The following is a 20,581-nucleotide window of genomic DNA, read 5'->3' as shown; positions in this document are numbered from 1 at the left end:
AAAAATGTTTTGTATAGTATGCCAAAAAAAGTAATGAAAAATTAATAGAATATTATGTTGTAAAAAGTCATTAAAATGTCGAAAAAGTCACGGTATGTTGTAAAAAGTTATGCAAATGTCATGTTAAAATGTGTCGAAAAATGTCATAGTATAGCATGTTGTAAAAAGTCATAGTTTGCCACAAAGAAGTCATAGAATAGTATGTTGAAATAGTATTGAAAATGTCATAGTATAGTATTTCAAAAAAGTCATAGTTTGGCAAAAAAGAAGTCATAGAATAGGATGTTGAAATAGTAATACAAATGTCATAGTACAGTATGTCATAGTAGCCTACTGTATGTAGAAAAGTTTCAAAAAGCCAATGTGTTTAATGTCAAGTAGTGGTTAGCACTGTCGCCTCACAGCGAGAAGGTTCCAGGTTCTTGTCCCGGCTGGGGTCTTTCTGCGTAGAGTTTGCATGTTCTCCCCGTTTCTGCGTGGCTTTTCTCCGGGTTCGCTGGTTACCTCCCAAAATCCAAAAGACATGCACGTGTTAGGTTCATTGATGACTCTAAAATTGCCCGTAGGTGTGAATGGTTGTCTGTCTCTGTGCGTCTCTATGTGCCCTGTGATAGACTGGCGTCCTGTCCAGGGTGTACCCCGCCTCACGCCCGATGTTAGTTGGGATCGGCTCCAGCCCACCGCGACCCCGACAGGGACAAGCGGTTGAAGATGAATTAATGAAAATGTCATAGTTTGGTTTTTCAAAAAAAGTCAAAGTATTCAACGTTTAAAATAAGTAAGACAGTATATAAAAAACTGTCATGAAGTTTTGCAAATGACTAGTATTCCTGAGTATGCAGTAGTACAGTACAGTAGTAGTACAGTCTGAAGTCTGAAGCCTTAAAGGACATTGGGTGCATGAAGTTAACATGTTGTCAAACAGATCCCTTTCTCTTTTAGGAAATATAAATGTGTTTGTGCAAAGGTTTAGAAGAGAAGACTGATATGTGTATGGTCGCTGTGTATGGTCGCTAAATATGAAGCTACAGTCAACGGCTGGTTAGCTAAGCTTTGCACAACGCCTGGAAACAGACCGGGGTAAACAGCTAGCCTAGCTCTCAATAAAGGTAACAAATGCACTTACCAGCACCTCTGAAGTTCACTAATTTACACATATCTGTGACCCCTTGAAGTTGCAGGGTAAACCTCAGTCTGCATGTGGCCAAGAGAGTCCAACCAGCAAGCCTCTTGCAAAACTACATATTAATGTACAGTTTAAACAAACAATATAATATATATTTATTAGTGAGCTTAAGAGGTGCTGGTAAATGGTGATTTTTTTGGCCCTCTCCCAGAGCCAGGATAGCTGTTTCCACCATCCTAACGCTTAGGCAAAGCCAATGCTGACTGGCTTCATATTAAACAGACAAACGTTAGAGTTTTATGGATTTTCTCAATTTATATTTCGGGAAGAAAGTGAATAAGCATAATCCACCCTCTAAAGTAACAGAACATTTGAACATGACTTTAAACAAACTCCACAGCGTATGATGGTAATTGGCACATTTGCTTTATTTTGAAAACAGACATTGAAACCATTTTTATTTTTTCATATTTTTTTCTCACAAGTTTGAACTCCTTTGTTGAAACTGGACATTGCACTCACTGTAACATGGGAAAAGTATTTTTTGTTTGCTCATTTGATTTTGCTTTTTGCTTTTTTTTGCGTAACATCAGTGCAAGAGTATTTTTCCAATTCATATAAACTGTCATAACAACACCAAAGACATCAAAAAGAAGCTGCCACACCTCTTAAATTTTTGTGACTGCGAAAAAGTTCCTCTCAGAGGGAGAGTTCCCATCATGCATCTGGTTCGATGGTTCATGCTACTGTTCTCACATTTGGCTGGCAGAACACAAATTGTAATGTAAGAGCCAGTTACATCAATACTATAGCTGACTTCTATAGTTAAGTATATGCTTATGTCATGTAAATGGCAACAGGTCCTTTACTGTAAATGTGAGTAGACAGGGAGTTTGTAAAAGGGGTGTAAACCAAGCTTGAATGACTCAAGCAGAATAGAGAGAGAGTAATAGTCTGGTCCTATATGTGGTTTTTGGATTCATGATACAGCTGCCCAACTGGAAATGTTACACATTTAATTATACATTCTACTATTCATCTAATGTTTCAGTACATTTCCCTATTTGCTGTGTTCTCAAAACACTTGTATGGTGTTGAAAACTAGAGTTGAATTTTAAACCAACTTGTTTTTGTGCGTGCCTTTGCAGAAGTGCAGATTTTATTTGCTAAATGTGTTAAAAGAAAGTGCATTGCAATGCAAATAAAGTGTGGGGCATTCACAATGCATTTTAAATGTGTAAATATCCAGTTGGGAGCATTAATTCCACCAGTGATTCACTTACAATATATAGTGAAGATCAAATCCTCTTCCTCCTCTTTCTCCTCATCCTCATCATCAAGGTAACAATCATTTTTTTTTCATAATCAACATCTCATCATCATCATCATCATCAACATAATCATCATTATCATCATCATCATCACCATCACTTCATCAAAGTATTAGCTTGAGCCAAAAAACTTAACGCTGGAAACTCCCCCAACATGAGAAAATCATTGCCACACAAAAAATGACAAACAAATAGAAACGGACTGCCTTCACATTGGGAAGGCAAAGAGCGACCTTTTTAGATTTTCGTTTTTGTGTTATTTTTCATACTCTTAATTCTGCTTTCTTTAGGTGAGACTTTGCCTTAGTCATCCTTGGACTCAGTGCCCTCCGCTGCTGCATCTGCCGGGGTGGCCTCCTCTGCTTTAGACTCCTCTGCAGCATCTGGGTGGAGGGAGGGAAGGAGGGCGAGAGGCAAAGCGAGAGGAGGAAAGTGAGATGAACGGGTAGAGAGAAGGGGGACATATTAGATAAAAAGGTGGGTCGGTGAGAGGAGAGAGGAAGAGAGAAAATTAGCCTGTGGAAAGGAAGTTTTACATTGTGAGGTTGTAATAATAAAGCTCTATCTGGGTCTTCTGAGATACTGAGCCTCTCAGATTTCACATAGCAGCTGGTACTTTCAATGTTTTACGTGTTGAACCTCAGAAGATTCAATGTATAAAAAAAAACACAAGATAACATTCAAAATCCATCAAAATGTGGATTTAAAAAATATACATGAGCAACTGTGTAATGCCGTGTTGCTCACGAAATGTCAACTCTATTAAAACGGAAAGGATGTCAGTCAGAAGATGCATCCTAATGTCTCAAATCCCACATTGGCTGTGTGAATAATAAAGGAAGAGAGTGCTCCTAATGGACCCATGATGCATTTGAACTGACATCACAACGCTTACAGCAGCATCTCGGCCTGTCACATTGAATACTGTGCGATACCCATAGTGTACTGCTCCGTAACAACATCCAGTGATGGCTTACTAAGAGGGGAAAACTGCTGGATAATGATCAACGATACATCACTAAGCCATTAATCTTTTTTTTTTTACTGATAATGTCTTGATTATTTATATTTTTCTTTATTTTATTCCTCTGCTGAATAAATTATTGATATTGTATTGTTTACATACAATACGTGGGCTACAATGATTTCGGGACCTTAATTTTATCGTTTATGTCCAAGCCTGTTTTTCAAGTGCCCTGAGAACAGTGATCTCATGCCATGGTGATCTCATACTCTTTTAATAGAAAGAGGAGACATCAAAGCATGACATCACTGCATTGGAGATTGGGGTGATGGAGTGCATGTGTGTGGGTGTGAGTGAGTGAGGATGAGGCAGAGAGAGAGACTGAGTGTTACCGCTTGTACTAATGAGTGAGTGTGTGTCACTCAGGACAGGACGATCTTCCAGCAGGTAATTAGCCTGTTAGCCAGTACGGTATGACAGACTTGACTTGTCTTTTTTCTACAGCCATTGAACTGTGTGATGCAAATGCATTTTCACCCAAGTCACAGATCCAAAGCACATCAGTTCTGGTATTCTAACGTCAGTGTTAATTTAGCCATCTACGCCAAAGATTGAGACTAAACTTGCTGAATTTTTAAATAAGGGGAGGGAGATGGGAAAACAAACGCCCAAACTCTGTTGATCTTTATCTTGATTTGCCAATTCTGCCCACGCATTTCACTGTAGTTTTCAGTAAAAATGTAAATGAGAAAATGACACATAGTTTACTGTGGAACTTGTAACCTCAGACATAAAGTTGTGCTAATGTTAAGGAAAGCTCTGACATGAATCTTTACCTGATCACTATTTTGAATGTGCATTATCCACTTCAACTTGACTGCCATTTATGTATGTAATTGTATATTTTTTTTTAACACAACACATTGTAATTGCAATTGTTTTCATTGTTCACATTCCATATGGGGTACCTCAAGGATTTGCCCTGGGTCCTCTGCTTTTCTTTGTCTTTGTTACCACTAGGGGTCAGCCCAGTATTGATTTACAGTGCTGTGCAGATAACACCCAACTCTGTTGTTCCTGAGCCCTATTTACTCCATTGAAACTGCATCCTTAACACCAATTTATAGATGCCACAAAATGTCCTCCAACTTCTTCATGACAAAACAGAAGTCCTTTTTATCGGTCAAAAAGAGGAGTATGGTAGCTTTGAAGAGCATGACACAACAGCTTCCGATCCCTGTTGTAAAGGGCTGTGTGACAGCATGGTAAAGCAGTGAAAATATTCCAATAAACCATGCTATTAAACTGATATTGATTTTTTTATTTATTTATTATTTTATTATTTATTTTTAATTGTTGTTTTATAATAGTTCATTATTCTATCTTTTTTCTAGTTATTTTCTTCTCATCTAATCTCATCTCATCTCATCTTCATCCGCTTATCCGGGGTCGGGTCGCGGGGCAGCATTTTCTTTTAAATTATTTTCAATATTTTAACTGTTGTTTAAATTGAAAAAGTTAAAATTAAAGTTTATTTGGTGGCCTCTAGCTCACCGGGTAGATTACGGGCCCCATATAGGCCCATTCCTTGGCAGTGGCACCGTTTTGAATATGACCCGCGGCCCTTTGCTGCATGTCATCCCCTCTCTCTCTCTCTCCCTCTCTCGCTCTCACTCTCAACTTTCCTGACACTCTTCAGCTATGCCAATAACAGCCCTAAAATAATCTTTAAAAGAATGATACTAATTAAACTTGATTATATTATGTGAGTAGGCTGTGCTATGTCATCATGCTACTGTATGACACAACTTGGTCAGATGTAACTGAAGGCAATGACACAGACTCCTTGATAGAAAAACTGGATCATACCCTCATAAATCATTCATTCAGATCACAGTACCTGGCATGCATCCCTATGCATGTGTCTCCGGTTGGTGCGCTTACAAAATAGTGACTTAGTTATAAATATTAATTTGCAGTTGGTAGAGCAGATTGCGGCCAGCAGTGGATTCTTAATTAGCAGGTCTTTGTCAAGTAGTGTTTATTTGTGACAGGCTTCCCCAGTGCAGACTGTGACCAGTAGGGATCATTAATCATTCATTGAAATCAGAGCACCTGTTATCCCCACTCTGCTCCATGCAGGGCAGCTATCCCATCAAGGTGGTAACTATGACAACAGGGAGACAGTGCTGCCTAGGTGACCTAGTTTCCATGTAGTTCTTCAGTTGGTGTGTATGCGTTTCCCACCTCACACCCCCACCTACTCCAGACTGAGTATGCTCCATTAAATACCTGTCTGACCCAGTCAGAGAGTCCTTTGAGCGGCAACATGAGTTCATGCCAAGACTTTGTTGTATCAATGTTGTAATATAATTCTGTGGCCTTCTACTTTTCTTCTCAGGTAGGCGATACATTTCCATAGTAATTGGATGTCAAACGGTGGTTGCTTTCAAATCTATGAGTTGGTTTTGGAAGTCTAGACAGCAAAGATATTATCAAATATTTTTGACCTGCTGTGATGTGTACAGAGGACTTAATGGGGTCACCCATTTTCACAACTTGTATAACTAGTCACGTTAAGTATATTGGTCGAAGTATCATGAAATTCATAAGAACCCACCTGAGATATTCATGACTCACAAAACATAAGGTGCATAAAATGCTAAAATAAACAATACAGCTTCTTAACAATAACTCTGATCATTTACAAGATACCACCAGCCCATTGTACAACATTATTCCTAACCACTTCCAACCCTGCATTTCTATCCCAATTCCTGTCTCATCAGTATGGGGTTTCCATCATGCAGAAGCTGAGATACAAGGTTGTCTAATCAAATATTAAGCTGTGTCTCTGTGTTAACCAGTGAATGGTGGAGCTTTGCCAAAGATCTTTAAATCCCAAAGACTCAATAAACAGTTATTTCCTGCAGTGCCTGCCAAGCAGACTGCGGAAACTTATACCTATCCCTCCCTTTTTTACAGTAAGTAATTGCTTCTTGATTGGTAAGTGCATCTGAAATCATTTTACTCTCTGAACTCAGAGCCCTCACAAACATGTGCACACCTGAATATTTGATTCAGAGGTCTTGTGGGCTGACATAATTGAAAGCTATTTGAATGAATTGAAGTTAAAAGTTTAAGTAGAATCTGCACACCTTGTTTATCTTTAGTTTGGTTAGGCTCCTCCTTCTCAGCTGTCGGGCTGACAGCAGCAGGCACTTCGGCTTGTCTTGCCTCCTCCTTTTTCTTTTCGCTTTCCTCCTCCTCCTTCTTCTCCTCAATTGTGGCTGTGGTAGGACTCTTGGCTGCCGCCGCGGGGGCCTCCACCTCTTTGGGCTTCTCCTCCACTTTCTCCTCCGCCTTTGGCTCCTCTTTCTGGGGTTCAGAGGGCGCTGTGGCGGCCGTAGGAGATGCAGAAGCAGCCGGTGCTGCTGCTACAGGAGATGTTGCTGCACCTACAGGAGAGGCAGCAGCAGCTGCCGGAGAGTTAGCTGGCTTGTCTGCCACTGGGCTTTTGGCGTTGCTCGTCTCCTCCTCCTTCTTGGCCTCCTCTCCTCCAGCTTCCTCCTCCTTTGCAGGGGTCTCCTCTCCCTCCACTTTCTTTGCCTCCTCTCCTCCCTCTGTCGCCTCCTCTGCAGCAGCAGGGCTGTCTCCCTCCTTCTCTTCCTCTCCGTCTTTCATCTTTTTCCGAGTTATGTGTCCGCGGAAGCTGGCCTGTATTTTGGTGGCAGCCTTGTGGGCCTTGTCCTCGGGTTTGTTGGTGGTGCCATCCTGTTCAATCTTCTGGTCAGCCTCTTCATTCTTCTCCACCTGGTAGCCAAGAGAAAATACAGCAAGTTAACATCTACTGTGAGCCATCAAGCAGGCCCACTAGAAGCCCGTAAGGGAGTGTACTGGTTGCAATGCTAAAGACTCGCAAAGAATCCCTCGACTGTATGTAGCTTGAGGATGACCATCCCAAAATATTATGCTGGCAAAGAAAGGTATGATACGGCAAGATACGTTGAAAGGTCAGAAGTCAGAAAAAGACAAAAGTATATGCTATGAGAAAAGGTTTATTAATTAACTTTTGAATATACTGTATGTATTTATAGCCATTACTGGAGAATTTTAGACTGGGAAAAGTTGGGTTAGGGTTTCAAGTTTAGATTTGAGTAAAAGTGTAGGACTGGATGAGGAACAGGGTTAGGAAAAGGACAGTACACAATGTAATATTGAAAGGGATTCCATGATATTACCTTCTGTAACTGGGTCCATAGCTGTCCATCAAATAGTGGGTTGTGCTATGAGTCATATAAATCTAATGAAAAGAAATCAAATCAAATAAAGGAATGAATGATGAGCACTTAAACGTGGCAAACAAAATGAATCAGTACAATCAAAATGAATAGGCAAACAAATCAAGGTAAAATATTCTCTCGTCAAAGTTTAACCAATCAAAAGCTTTAAATGTGCACCTTAAATGAATGTGAATAAGCAACATGAAGCAAACACAAACCGTCAAAGAGCATGCAGACAGTGAAGCATCAGTTAGACCAAATGATTAAGATGTGAAAGCTGCCAAATCTGTGTTTCTGTCCTTCTAGGGATCAAGTCTTTGTCAGGATCCAGTGATTAATTTAACAATATAATGGATCTGCAGATTTTATCATTTCATATGCTGGAAAGAGGATATATGGTATTGTTGTGAATCATGAGAATAGCAGATGTGTGTGTGGGTCGATTGTCCCCACATAATAAATTGAATACACAAGGATGTGGGGCACGACAAATGACTTGCGGTATGCATATGGCTGATATTGTCCTCTTGATAATGGTGCTGAAATGGATTTAGTTAATAATTAAAATCATGTAGAACCTCTACATGGCATTCATTAATGTCCCCTGGATTCACTACTAATGGTATCTTCAAAATTGTAACCAGAACCAAAATTGAGGCTTTTTCTCCAAAATAATGAGCCAATCTCTATTCTCTAGGTACAGTAGCTTTCTCCGGCTCCATCTCTGGCTGCTAGGGAACGAGCTGCCTGCTAGAATCTCCTCAGCATTCATTGCCATACCCCTCCCAACCATCAAAGGTTACCTTGACAACCAGAGTGCTAACTCATCACAGCGCTGTCTGCTGGTTGGTGCTATGAAAGACTATATGTCACCCTGATTGGCAGTGCATCTGACCCCTCAGGGGAGTAGGCCAATAGGAACTCGTAAATCAGGCGGTGCAATCAGCATGGCTAAGGAGGGGCTGTGTGTTGTGCAGCAGCAGGGTGCAGGGCCAGTGTGTGTGGGGGGAGCAAAGGGGTTATATGTATCAATGTTGGTTGTCTATGTCTCTGAACAGAATCATCTTCCTTAAGGTCAGTGAATTTGAGTGGAAATGGTTTTCAAGGTGCGACCCGGTAGCTACATCCATCAGCCCATTTCCTGATACATACTGTCTCTAATAGTGTAGTTTTATTGGATATGAGAGCTGGATATATGACAGCTGCCTGTGTGAGGAATCACATCTGCGTGACATGATTTAAGAGCCAGAGGCCCTAAACCAACATGTCTTCTTCAGGGTCAGTGTGTCAGTCCTATATTGGAACAGCAGAGAGGCCAAGGTGCAGCTGTGTTGGTATATTCACCACCTCCACCTTCATTCGCAGGCCATCCCCAGGGTTCAGGGTGTAAATCATGCCCTGGGCCTTCCTGCAATTCTTAATATACACCATCATCCTGAAGCAATTTTGTGCAATGTGATATTAAAAAAAACAGCCTGGTATTGCTGGCTTTGACAGCAGTAGTAGATTTTCAGGCTCTTTAATAAATGAACTAGAGCTGTTTACTTAACAATCTACTATGAAGAGTAGAGATACACTTAAGCAAGTGTCCTGCTATTAGAACAGCTAGCCATCACAGAGACAGACAAAGCACTGCAGGCACACCCTCTGCTCTTAATAATATGCAGGTCTCCAATGACTTATTGGGCTTTTACTACTGTGTGTCTGATCTCATGGGTGCTTACAATTGCCAAAAATGTGATCTAAGCACTTAACTCTAAATAGAATTACTTACTGACTGCATAGAGTGAGTCAGACGGAGAGAGAAAGAAAAAGAAGTAGATGAGGGTGTTTGGGAATATGGGGATATGACATCATTGCTGGAACGGAGGGCATGTCATTCACTTTAGAGATCTGGGTGCAAATGTAATAAAATACCAGCAGAGTGCCAGGTGATCTCATATCGCAAGACAGGGAAGAAAGATTGCCATCATGGTTTGACCACAATTATTATTGCATCATCACTTGAATTATTGATATTTGTCTGTGCATCACCCTCAAAAGTGCTGCATTTTCTGACTGCTGTAGTCTGTTCAAAGTCCTGTCAAAGAAACTTTTTTTTCTGTGATACACAATGTACCAGTGGTTAATGACTGAGATAGTTGTTACATTTAAATCTTGTATTATTTAAACAGAAACATTATGGCACATCCTTTAACAATTGCTTATTGACTGTTAACTTAAACCTTGGTCACGTACCCTCCTGCAGGCGCTATTCCACTCGGCATCTGTGCAGCACACATTTTCATTCATAAATACAGCAGCACCTCCCAAAGATACAGCATATCACATGACTCCACGGCAGATTATACTCTTCCTTAATAACTTGCAGTGAAGCAACATATTTGCATTATCAGGTTAATCAAATTACTTATTACAATTAGCCAGCAGTGTTTCCTCTTTGAACACGGTCCTTTCTGGTTGCCATAGATACACTACATTAACCACAAAAAACTGTTTTTATTACCCAGCAAAAAGTGGAATGTGCTTTTCTTGCATGATTGTAAAACAGATTATGCAACCCTGCATTTATAATAGCTACACTATAATGTAGCAACGTTAAAAGCTTGCTGTAGGACACTTTGCCGTATGTAGGTGACATCTTCATGTTCAGAATGTAAATGCACAATAGTTCACAGGTTAATTTCTCTAAATACACAAGTGCCATTCTCCAGAGGACAAACGCCTCTGTCGTTCCTGTCTGTAAAGGTAATAAATGGCTGTGCGGAAATGTTTTCAGTACACTCTCTGAAAGCTTGATGTGTCTATTATAGCTGCAGTCCGTGCTCCCTGTCTGTCTCTGTCCTTGGGTGGGCATAGGCTGTCGTGAGAACCACACCCGAGAGTCAATTGCTTTACCGACAGATCCATAACCACACACACACACACACACACACCATCCCCCAATAGTGACACACAGGAACAATCTGCCACCTTCCCACTGCCTCATTGCCAGTGCCGTCGGGGACTTGTTTTAGGAGGGGGAGCAGGGGAAGGGAGGAGAAACAGGAGAAGACACGGTTGGGTTTATGCTGCTTGAATTACCACAGAACCACAGCTCACGCTACTGCACACACCAAGCGTGCATGTAATCATGTTTTTTTTTTTATTATTCTGATCCATTTAAGCGGGAGACTCCCTTTTCACCTCGCAGCTCCGCCCAGCCTTGGATCGAATGCCTCTAGCAAGAGGGGGTAGATATGTTTAAGGTAATATTTGCATTTATAACAGTGGAGCTTTGCAGAGGATATTTTATTGTAAACCCAACAGGTGCAGCTGCTGAATTTATTTGATCTAAGTCACTTAAATATGTAATTATTGAAGGGTTTTTGTATATTATACCAGATATCCTAAAGAATCAAATATATAGTGCATTGGCTAATTTAAATTAAATGGAAAAACTCCCCAAACGTGTTACCACTTTTTCCAGAGCAGGTAGCAACATATTAGCAACCCTGCTAGTGGCACACATGCTTCCCATCATACTATCATGATTTCAATGGTCGTCTGCTTTTCTGAAAGAACGATCTAGACACCGAAGAGCCAAGACTAGCTGCTGTCTGCAACTGCTGAATATCTCCCACTCATTCTCTCTCTCTCTCCGTCTCTCTTTTTCTCTCTCCGTCCCTCTCTCTCTCTCTCTCTCTCTCTCTCTCTCTCACACACACACACAGACACAGCGGAGCACCACACCCTTTTAGCCAGCTATCTCCTGCAAATGAGGAGAGGGGGGCTCAGGTGGTGACTGCCACAGCCCCCGCTCACCGTCTCTCTCCCTCCTTCATCCTTTGACGGTGAATTGATAAGCGATGTTAAAGGATGCACTGTTTCTTCTACGACAGCCCGGGTAAAGATGCTCCGCAGCAACTAATAAGCGGCCATATGCCAGCGTCATTACATTCTCTGGAGCAGCCTTTAATTCAATTACATCGACTCTCTGCTTGAACAAAGGCTCCGCAATCGCAGCTGATCTCATAGGGGTTGGGGATGTGGATTGGTAGATGGGCAGTTGGGCTGAGGAGAGGGGAAAGTGAAAGTGGAGAGGAGCCAGAGGAAAGGGGCTAGGGCAGGAATTGGAAATAAGGGCTGTGGCTTGTGCCAAGCTCTGGGGAAAGGGGCACTGAGTGCATGGGGAGCCACAGTATGAGAGAACACAATAATTTTTAAGGTGGCAGACTGGATGTTGATTTGAGTGTGGAATGATTTAGGCTTAAGCTGAAAGTAGGGGCAGGGCAGGTATGGTCCTGGTAAAACTAGGGATGGAGTTGGGACAGAGGACATTTGGGCGGGATTTGAAGTACTGGTTTATGGGGGACATTTGGGCAGGATTTGAAGTGCTGGTTCACGGGGGAAATGGCAGCTTTTGTGAGTTCAAGATCCACCTAGAACCTAGAAGAACTTGACGTCTTAAGCGAGGACAAGAAGCATCTTGGGGATTGGTCTACTGAGGAGACTTAAATTAAATGCTAGCAGCCACTCCCAAGGTGAAGATGTAGCAACAGCACTTAACACTCCACAATGGGAGAAACCAGAGCTATACTACCATGTTTAAAGCAGCAAACCATGCACTTTGCTCATCTATCCATGAAGACCACAGAGTCTGTCTGGATTAATTTATACCTCTGCTCCTCAAAAGCACGAGCAGGAGGATAAGTGCTTGCAGGCCGTGAAGATATTTTTCCCTGGGCTGAGACACGCACGCTCGAGGCAGTGAAAGCGTTCTGTGAGAAAAGCCGGTGCCTCACCCACATGGCTGCAGTGTGCAGCGCGTCGGCTTCCTTTCTTTGATCTTCCTCACCTTTGCGCCTGCTCACCTCCTTCAACCATCACCCCTCTGTCACCACCACATTGTCTGCCGGGTTGTAGCCATCATCCAGTTTTGTTCCCTCTTAGCCTTTATGCTTTGCTACATGTCCGCCTCTCCCTACCTTCCCCCATACCTTGCAACCTCCCTCCCTGTCTCAATTCTTTTTTTTTTCACCTCTATGCCTCTGCCCACCAGGTTCCCTGCGCTCTATCTACCTTCTCTTGTACCCCCCCCCCCCCCCTCCTCCATGTGCACCAGCTACACTCCACCCCAATGCTCGTTCTCTCCCTGCCTGTCTGACTCTTTGCATCCTGCTTTTTTCTGCATATCTTTCAACTGTCAAGCCTTGCTTCCTTTCTCTCTCTCTCTCTCTCTTTCTCTCTCTCACCTCCCTTCCAGAGCTAATATGACTCATCCCGGGTAACATTTAAGAAGCAATCAAGTGTCATCGGAATCCAGTGTGTTATGAGCCCGATAAAATCACAATCAGCTTGAGATAGCAGCAGGAAACCGGTCCTGATCACATACAAATTCACCATGATAGCTGCTGAAATAGACAGTGCCACCTTCCTCTCCACTGTACAGACCCACCGGCTTCCATGCAACACCTTCTTTTTTTATTATTCTCTGCCACTGAGAATAGCCATAGGTTATTGTAAACTACCAAAGACCAGCCATTCACACCCTTTAAATGAGTGCACACTTCATAGTACTCTCAATTGACAGCATCCACTTATAAAGCTGGAGGGCTATCATAATCCATTTAGACTCATTTATTCCCATTGTATTCCCCCGAGGCCACTGACATGATGGTGCTGCTCACTCAATCTGTACCCCACCCTTTTCTTCCTCTCTATGGAAATTTACTTTCCTGTGTCATCCATTTCTGCTCAAAATAACAGAAGTGCAAAAGACACCAAGACCCCCGTTTAAGGCATCAATCAAGAGCACACAGGTTTGTCTAATTGATATGAATCCTCTTTAACAATGGTGGATTATAGTTCAGTAGAGCTCCTGAACAAATGAGGGGGCATTTCAAAGAAAATTCAGAATCTTTCAAGTGCCTTCCGATAATCTTTCACTTTTTTTTCCCCAAGTGCATGATCAATATAAGGGAATGCCGGGCTGCCCAAGATCGAGTTACAGTCTTGTGCCTCTCTCGCTGCAAGTACAGTGTGAGGTCTAAGAGGCATTGTGGCAACATCCATTCATGCGGGATAATCACATTAACTAGGCGTGTCTGGGCTCTGTGGATGGACTTCTGTAAAGACAAACCAGGCCCCAAGTCAAAGCAAATTACACCAACATTTTCTCTAATCTCTCCTTAAGCACCCTGATCTGTCTACAAACCAGCAGTCAAAAAGTTCAGAGTTGAGAAGCATCATATTGTCATTATGAAAGAGCTGCAAAAAAAAACAAACGATGAAGCAAATCAGAGCAGTTTACCGGTTTGGTTCTTCTTATGCAGCACAGCATAGTTGTAGTTGTTGTATCCTCCCTTTTTTCTTCTCTGCTTCTTTCTTTCCTTTTTCCTCCCTTTCACGTCTTCTATCTCACCCTCGCTCTCTCGCGCACACTCTCTCTCTCTCTCGCTTTCGTGCACACACACACACACACTCTCTCTCTCTCTCTGGCTGTATCAACAGCTAAGCAGCCCAGTGCATTTACTCATCCCAGTTTGCACACACACGCTCTTCAGTCGGTCTGCCTGGGCGCACCTCTCTCTCTCTCTCTCTTACTCGCTGCCTGACAATGACTACAAGCCCACCCTTTAAACCCCTCCCTTCTCCTCTCTTCCTCCATCCCTCTCTCCTCCCCTCTTCCTTTCACACTACCCCTCTCCTCCTCCTCTTCCCACCCTCCTCCTCCTCTTCTTTTTCAGCCTGGCTCAAGCAAAAGCTGCGGCCCCACCCTAAAAAGGCTCTCATTTAATGACTGACTGGATACCTCCAATCTTTTTTTGCTCTGATACATCTTTATTTTTATTGTGCTTTATTTTCTCATACTACCACTGCCCCTCTGTGTCACCCCCTCCCCTTCTGTCACACATAAAGAGGTGTCTTTTTCTTAAAACAAAAAAATGAAAAAAGAAGCTCCCAAATGGAAGTCACCTCCTCTGATTGCTCAGACTCTCTCTTAGACTGCGTGATACACTCTTTGGATATCTGATCAGTGATATGAGCTTGCTTGCTGTGTCCAAATTACCACAGCGATGCCAAAAGCATGTTTTCTGGCTCAGCCCGGAGCATCTCTTGCCAGGAGTGATGTGTGAAAGAGAGCAGTGATGAGGAGCATGCACACGCATGCACACACACACACACACACACACACACACACACACACACACACATACATACACACACTCAGTGCTCTTAGGACACGTCACCCGCACCACGAACCCTCCGCCCCCCACACACACACCATACCCAGCGCGCTCTGTTCTCATGGAAACACCAGCAGATAGACTAGAAGAGCAGAGGAGGAGGAGTGTGTGTGTGTGTGTGTGTGTGTGAGAGAGAGAGAGAGAGAGAGAGAAAGAGACTGAAAGAGAGAGAGGGATGAAGGTAGGAGGAATCAAGAGGATCGGGTGTGGCAGGCAAGGCAAACTGCCTCTCTTTCCCTTCTTTTCCTCCCCTCTGTGCCCACATTTGCACACTGTGGTTTAATGAGCGGGCACAACACATGCATTATCCCCACAACTAAATTTATAACCATTACCGTACAATGAGGCTCGCAGGCGCATTTTCATGCAAACACCCACACTCTGTATTTGTCTTCCATAATACACACACACACGCACGTACACGCACGCACGTGTACACACACACACACACACACACACACACACACACACACACACACACACACACACACACACACACACACACACACACACACACACACACACACACACACACACACACACACACACACACACACACACACACACACACACACACACACACACACACACACACACACACACACACACACACAGTGGTGTCAGAAAAGTTCCCCCACCCCCGCTCTGACACCAGCGAGCACCAGCAGATGCTACAGACACAATGAGGATGGAGGAGGTATGGAGGATAGACGGAGATAGGGGCGAGGAGGAAGAGTCCTGAGGGGTTGTGCTCTGCTATTCTTCTCTTTTACAGGATTATTCCACATCCAGTTCACTGAGGGGAAATCATTAACCTGCAGCGCTGAGCCACAGCCTTCCTGGTGGTCCGGGCTGCCATACAGGGAAATCTAGCACCATTACTTGGCTGGACTACATCATCACTATGTGTCATCATGTTCTATAGCACACCGTATGACACAGACGCTGTAATAATGCAGGGATCTGCTGAGTGTGCATGGTCTCATAGACACTGCCCTGCTTTTACCTCTATACAGCAATGCACATTCATTCAACTGCTGCTAGTTCATAGTCCCCTACTGGGTCACTTCTCTGGAATAACTAGGTGATAAGTGACTTGCTCAAGGGAACACACTGACTGTTACAAAGTTGTCTGGAATCCCACTTCTTACCTTTGGATTTAAAAACAGGTGAAGAGGAACAGCCTGAATGAATGAATGAAAATTACCTGAATCATATATTCTGCGGCCTTCACTAGTCACCAGACTACAGCTGGAATAGTCAATTAATTGATCCGCTAAAGAAGAGAGAAAATATAGTGATAGTGTGGGTTAATCGTTCAAGTTGTTTTTTTTTTTTATAACAGATTCATTAGTTTCTGCTTCTCAAATTTGAATATATGCTTATTTTCTCAATCTTCTATTATATTATTGTTATTTTATAAAATCTCAACTTGAGCCGTGCAAAACGTTGGTAGGCATTTATCACTATTGTCTGAAAGACAATTATCCGCGAGAGCTGTATGTGAAAGCGCACATATCATCAGACGGATTCAGGGAACGGCAAGAGACCCGTTGTTTACGACCAAATCACAAACGGGCTGTGAGCAATGTGTAATCAGCCGTGTCATGTTCTGCGTCTTGCGCGCTCTACTCAGGTGCTACCCCTCGTTAATCAAACAGAGTATTTACAGTAAGTGAGAATCATACATGGAGTTGCGTGCTACATGTGTGAAAGAGAAACTCTGGACAATGTCCACACCTGATTCTCCTGACATTGTCCAGGCTTCATGTGTGAAAACCGCTTTGGGTCATTTATGCCAAGGAGCTCTGGAACTGTTATGGTGGCTCATGGTGGCCCACCACTATCCCCTAGACATTTCTGCCCAGTCCCTATTCCCTAACCTTGGCCCTACCCCTTTTTTAGGAGTGTCCACTTGGAAAGTGTCCCATCAGCACGGAGTCATAAGGGGTATGGTGAAATCTTTACCTAGGAAATGGGACACCACTTGTTACGTCATCATTATGAGCGGGAAATGCTGAAAATTTGCTGCTGTATATGGAAATAACCAATATATCACTGTTTACACAAAGCTCTATTTACATTGTGAGTAGCGGTATTTCTGCTTAACAATCCATTTACATAATTACTTTGCATCTATTTTGCATGATTATTTATGAATATATATCATCTAATGGCTTCTTTCCCAGTATCTGTAGCAATGTTGCATGGTACGCTGCCTCAGTTTTCAAGGCATTCTGGGAAATGTATTCTACCACTTTGGTGGGAGTCTGCATCTTAAAAAACGTTTTGTGTGGAGGGCCATTTGGAGAACTGGATGACCACTACCCAACGAGAAATGGGATAAGGTACACTATGTGTTGGCTTGCAAAATGGCAGGAACAAAAAATGGCATTGGGAAAAATATGTCACCAACTTCCATATAATCATGCATTGTATGTCCTGTTCTGTCCTATTAACTTAGAGTTTTTTATTCACTGGACATTGATGACAATGTTTACAGCATCAACATTTAAACACCAAGTTACAAATCGCTTCAAATCAAAACCCTTCATATCACAAGAAATCCCCAAGAGCCAAATTAAGTTGATGCCAGGGCAGACCAGTAACAGAGCGAGTGTGTGTGGGATGGTCTTTGAAAACAATCTATCTTCTGTTCCTGCAGGTTGGCCCGCATTTGATTGCAAGCTGACCCAGCCTAAAGAAGCTACTTCTCCTATACCATCTTAGTATGCTAATCTATGTCCAGTCATTTCATTGCAAGCAGCTGAATCTGCTGTTGTAACGACCACAGAGATCAATAATGTCACACTGTCTTGTCAGTATCGAGTCGGCCAGTCAAGAGGTATGTTCTGCCAACGCCTTACTGTAGAGCATGTTGCTGTTGCTTACTGTGGTTACAAAGTCATTTTGCTGATTACAGTGTTGTGTATGATTAAACATGAAGTCTCAAAAGCGGGACACCCAGTTGACAAAGTGTTATCACTTTTTCATTTCAATTTTTATCCACAAGACTTTGTCATGTCAACAGCTCAAGTCAGTCATTTGTTTCTCAGTTTATTGAGTGTGCTTACCCTTAAATAACTATTTACATTTATATAAAGCAAACTGTGAGATGTGGCCTTATTATTTACAGTTGTCAAAAAAACACCCTGTGGAATGGAATTATGGTACTGGCAAGAATACAGTGACGCTTGCTGATTTTGTTCTTTATTTATTAAAAAGGTCCCACATAATGTACATTTACAAGTCATTTTTTAAATGTTGTGTTTCTACTAGAATATGTATACATACTTTAATGTTCAAAAAATATACCTGTACATTCATTTAAGCAACTGTCTCCTTAAACCGCCCTCCCGACAAAGGCCAGACTGCTCTGATTGGTCAGCATTTCTACTTCTTCCACATGTGCTCTCTTGGCGCACTCACACAGTTGGAACAGTCGCATATTAATTGACATCGGGACGGCCTTCTATGCTCATGCTCATACATGAGCAATCGTGCCTTGCCGAAACCCACCTCTCTCAACCGGGCCAGGGCCGGGCAGCGCGGCGTGCAGTACAGTTGCACTCACACTGGTCAAACAAACTAGACTTTAACCGTGAATCTGGCTTTGGCATGGTACGAATGCCAAGTGTGGGTGCAGCCTTAGTGTCTCTGCACCATCAGTGTAGCAGGGGAATGACTGCAATGGCACTGTAGCAGCACTTTCTACTAGAGACGATTAAGAAGAGAGACGGCACAACTCAGCAATGTCTTGTGTCAAGTGTTTTTCGCCACTGCCCTCCGTCTCCAAGAGACCAGCAGGAGGTCCTGAGTGTATTTATGCCAATAGGAGAAGTGGACGTGAATACAGATTATGACTGATTCTTTCACCCCATAGTCACCAAAGTAAATACTGGACAAGCCACAAGCAACATATCTCCTGAACATTTTGACACTAAAATGGCATTTTTCAAACGGACAAATCAGGAGAGACCCGTTTGTCTCAGCAACACACTTTTGCAAGATCTGGCGGCACATCTAAGCTGCCGTCTTTCACGAATAACCTGGCAATCTAATTTTCATCCAAGTTTGTTGCATTGTACATCAACAATGGAGTCTGTCCTTTCAGACTGACGGTAATGAAGCTCCTCATTTGTACCATGAAAGGTCATTGTATCTGTGAAAGGCAATGAGATCAACATGTGTTCTACCAATGGCAAATTATCTTGAAATACTGAGATAAAAGTCAAATATAAATGGACCATAACCATTATATCAGTTAATTGCTAGAATCCTACCACAAATGCCAAAATTTTGTACAGATCACATTACTACAACATCAAGGTTAGAATATGCAGCCGGTTTAGTTATCTTTTCAGATTCCTTATTGCCAATTTTCAAATAATTGCTGGAGCATCAAAGATCTACAACACAAATCACCCCGTCCTGAAAGTGTAACATAAAATAATCCCTGTAGACATGAGCAAACCAGCTCATTAGTGCAGGGATCAAACTGAAACATCTGTAGAAGAGTTATGAAAATATAAAATATAGAGATGGTGTTACAGCAATAATCAAAAGTTTTGAAGTCTAAAGCTGAAAAGTGTCAACTCTGTCTGGTGTCTAATGATTGTTACCGTAAGTGACCCTTTTGCACTGAACATTACTACAAACTGCACAGTCATGCTAGGTGATGCATAATGGGGAGTGGGGGAAATCTATAGTGGAAGCTGCCCATATGGTACGCGTAAGGAGAGGGTTTGCTGTTGAAAATAACTTGTTTTGAGCATCATTGAAGAGGAACTATTACTTACAATCAATACGAGGGAGTTTTATTATTGGACCAAATGCTAAAAAGGTGGCGTCAGAATGAAATCATTACTGAGATGGGTGTGTCTGGCTGGTTAAAAGTGATGATTAAATATTTGCCAGTTGAGTGTAAAAGAACAGATAAATGGAAAGGAAATGATTTGTGACACACACGCACGCGCACGCGCACACACACACACACACACACACACACACACACACACACACACACACACACACACACACACACACACACACACACACACACACACACACACACACACACACACACACACACACACACACAAAATATTCATAAATGTATTAATGCACACAATGCTGAAAACAGCGGAAAGGGGCTTTTTTTCCATAATAGTTTTCTAATGAAAAAAGGTCAGATCTTTAAAGCTCACTGCCTATACTACTGTACGCCTGTTTTTTTCAAACCAATCAGGATTTATGTAGTGTACAAATTCCCAGGCGACTCCGTCCAAGGCCAGAAGCCACATTAGCATTAAAATATTCTGAAAATAGTCAACTGGCCATCTATTTCAACCAGGCACACAATAAAATGAGTAATTTACAGTGAAATACTTTATGGATGTGTTCCATCCATATATCTTATTTTTTCACCTTTATTCATACATTTGTAATTATTTTGAAATATACATTGTATATCATAGATATATCATAGTAGTAGATACTACACAGTTTTGAATGATTTAGAACCCTGGTTCTCAAACTGTGAAGAACCTCCAAAATAAAAAAAGGAAACAATTAATAAATAAATATAATACTTATGGAAGCCCATTTCCGCCAGTCTGATGGGAAAAAAAAGATCCTGTAAGTCATTA

The 20,581-nt window shown here is 42.2% G+C and overlaps 1 protein-coding gene across 1 annotated transcript; it reads right to left on the bottom strand.

Moving 5' to 3' along the window:
* Nucleotides 1-1,620: 1,620 nt before the first annotated feature.
* Nucleotides 1,621-14,237, bottom strand: gap43 (growth associated protein 43). Its single transcript, XM_083913765.1, has 3 exons — nucleotides 13,997-14,237; nucleotides 6,580-7,234; nucleotides 1,621-2,840 (listed from the first exon to the last, which is right to left on the bottom strand). Exons 1-3 carry the CDS (start codon nucleotides 14,024-14,026, stop codon nucleotides 2,761-2,763), a joined length of 765 nt encoding a protein of 254 aa, XP_083769891.1. The 5' UTR covers nucleotides 14,027-14,237; the 3' UTR covers nucleotides 1,621-2,760.
* Between the last annotated feature and the right edge of the window lie 6,344 nt (nucleotides 14,238-20,581).

This window comes from Echiichthys vipera (genome assembly GCF_963691815.1).
Source record: "Echiichthys vipera genome assembly, chromosome: 5".
NCBI lineage: Eukaryota > Metazoa > Chordata > Actinopteri > Perciformes > Trachinidae > Echiichthys > Echiichthys vipera.
The sequence above is the reverse complement of the archived record's forward strand: the minus strand, read 5'-3'. Positions and strand labels throughout refer to the sequence as shown.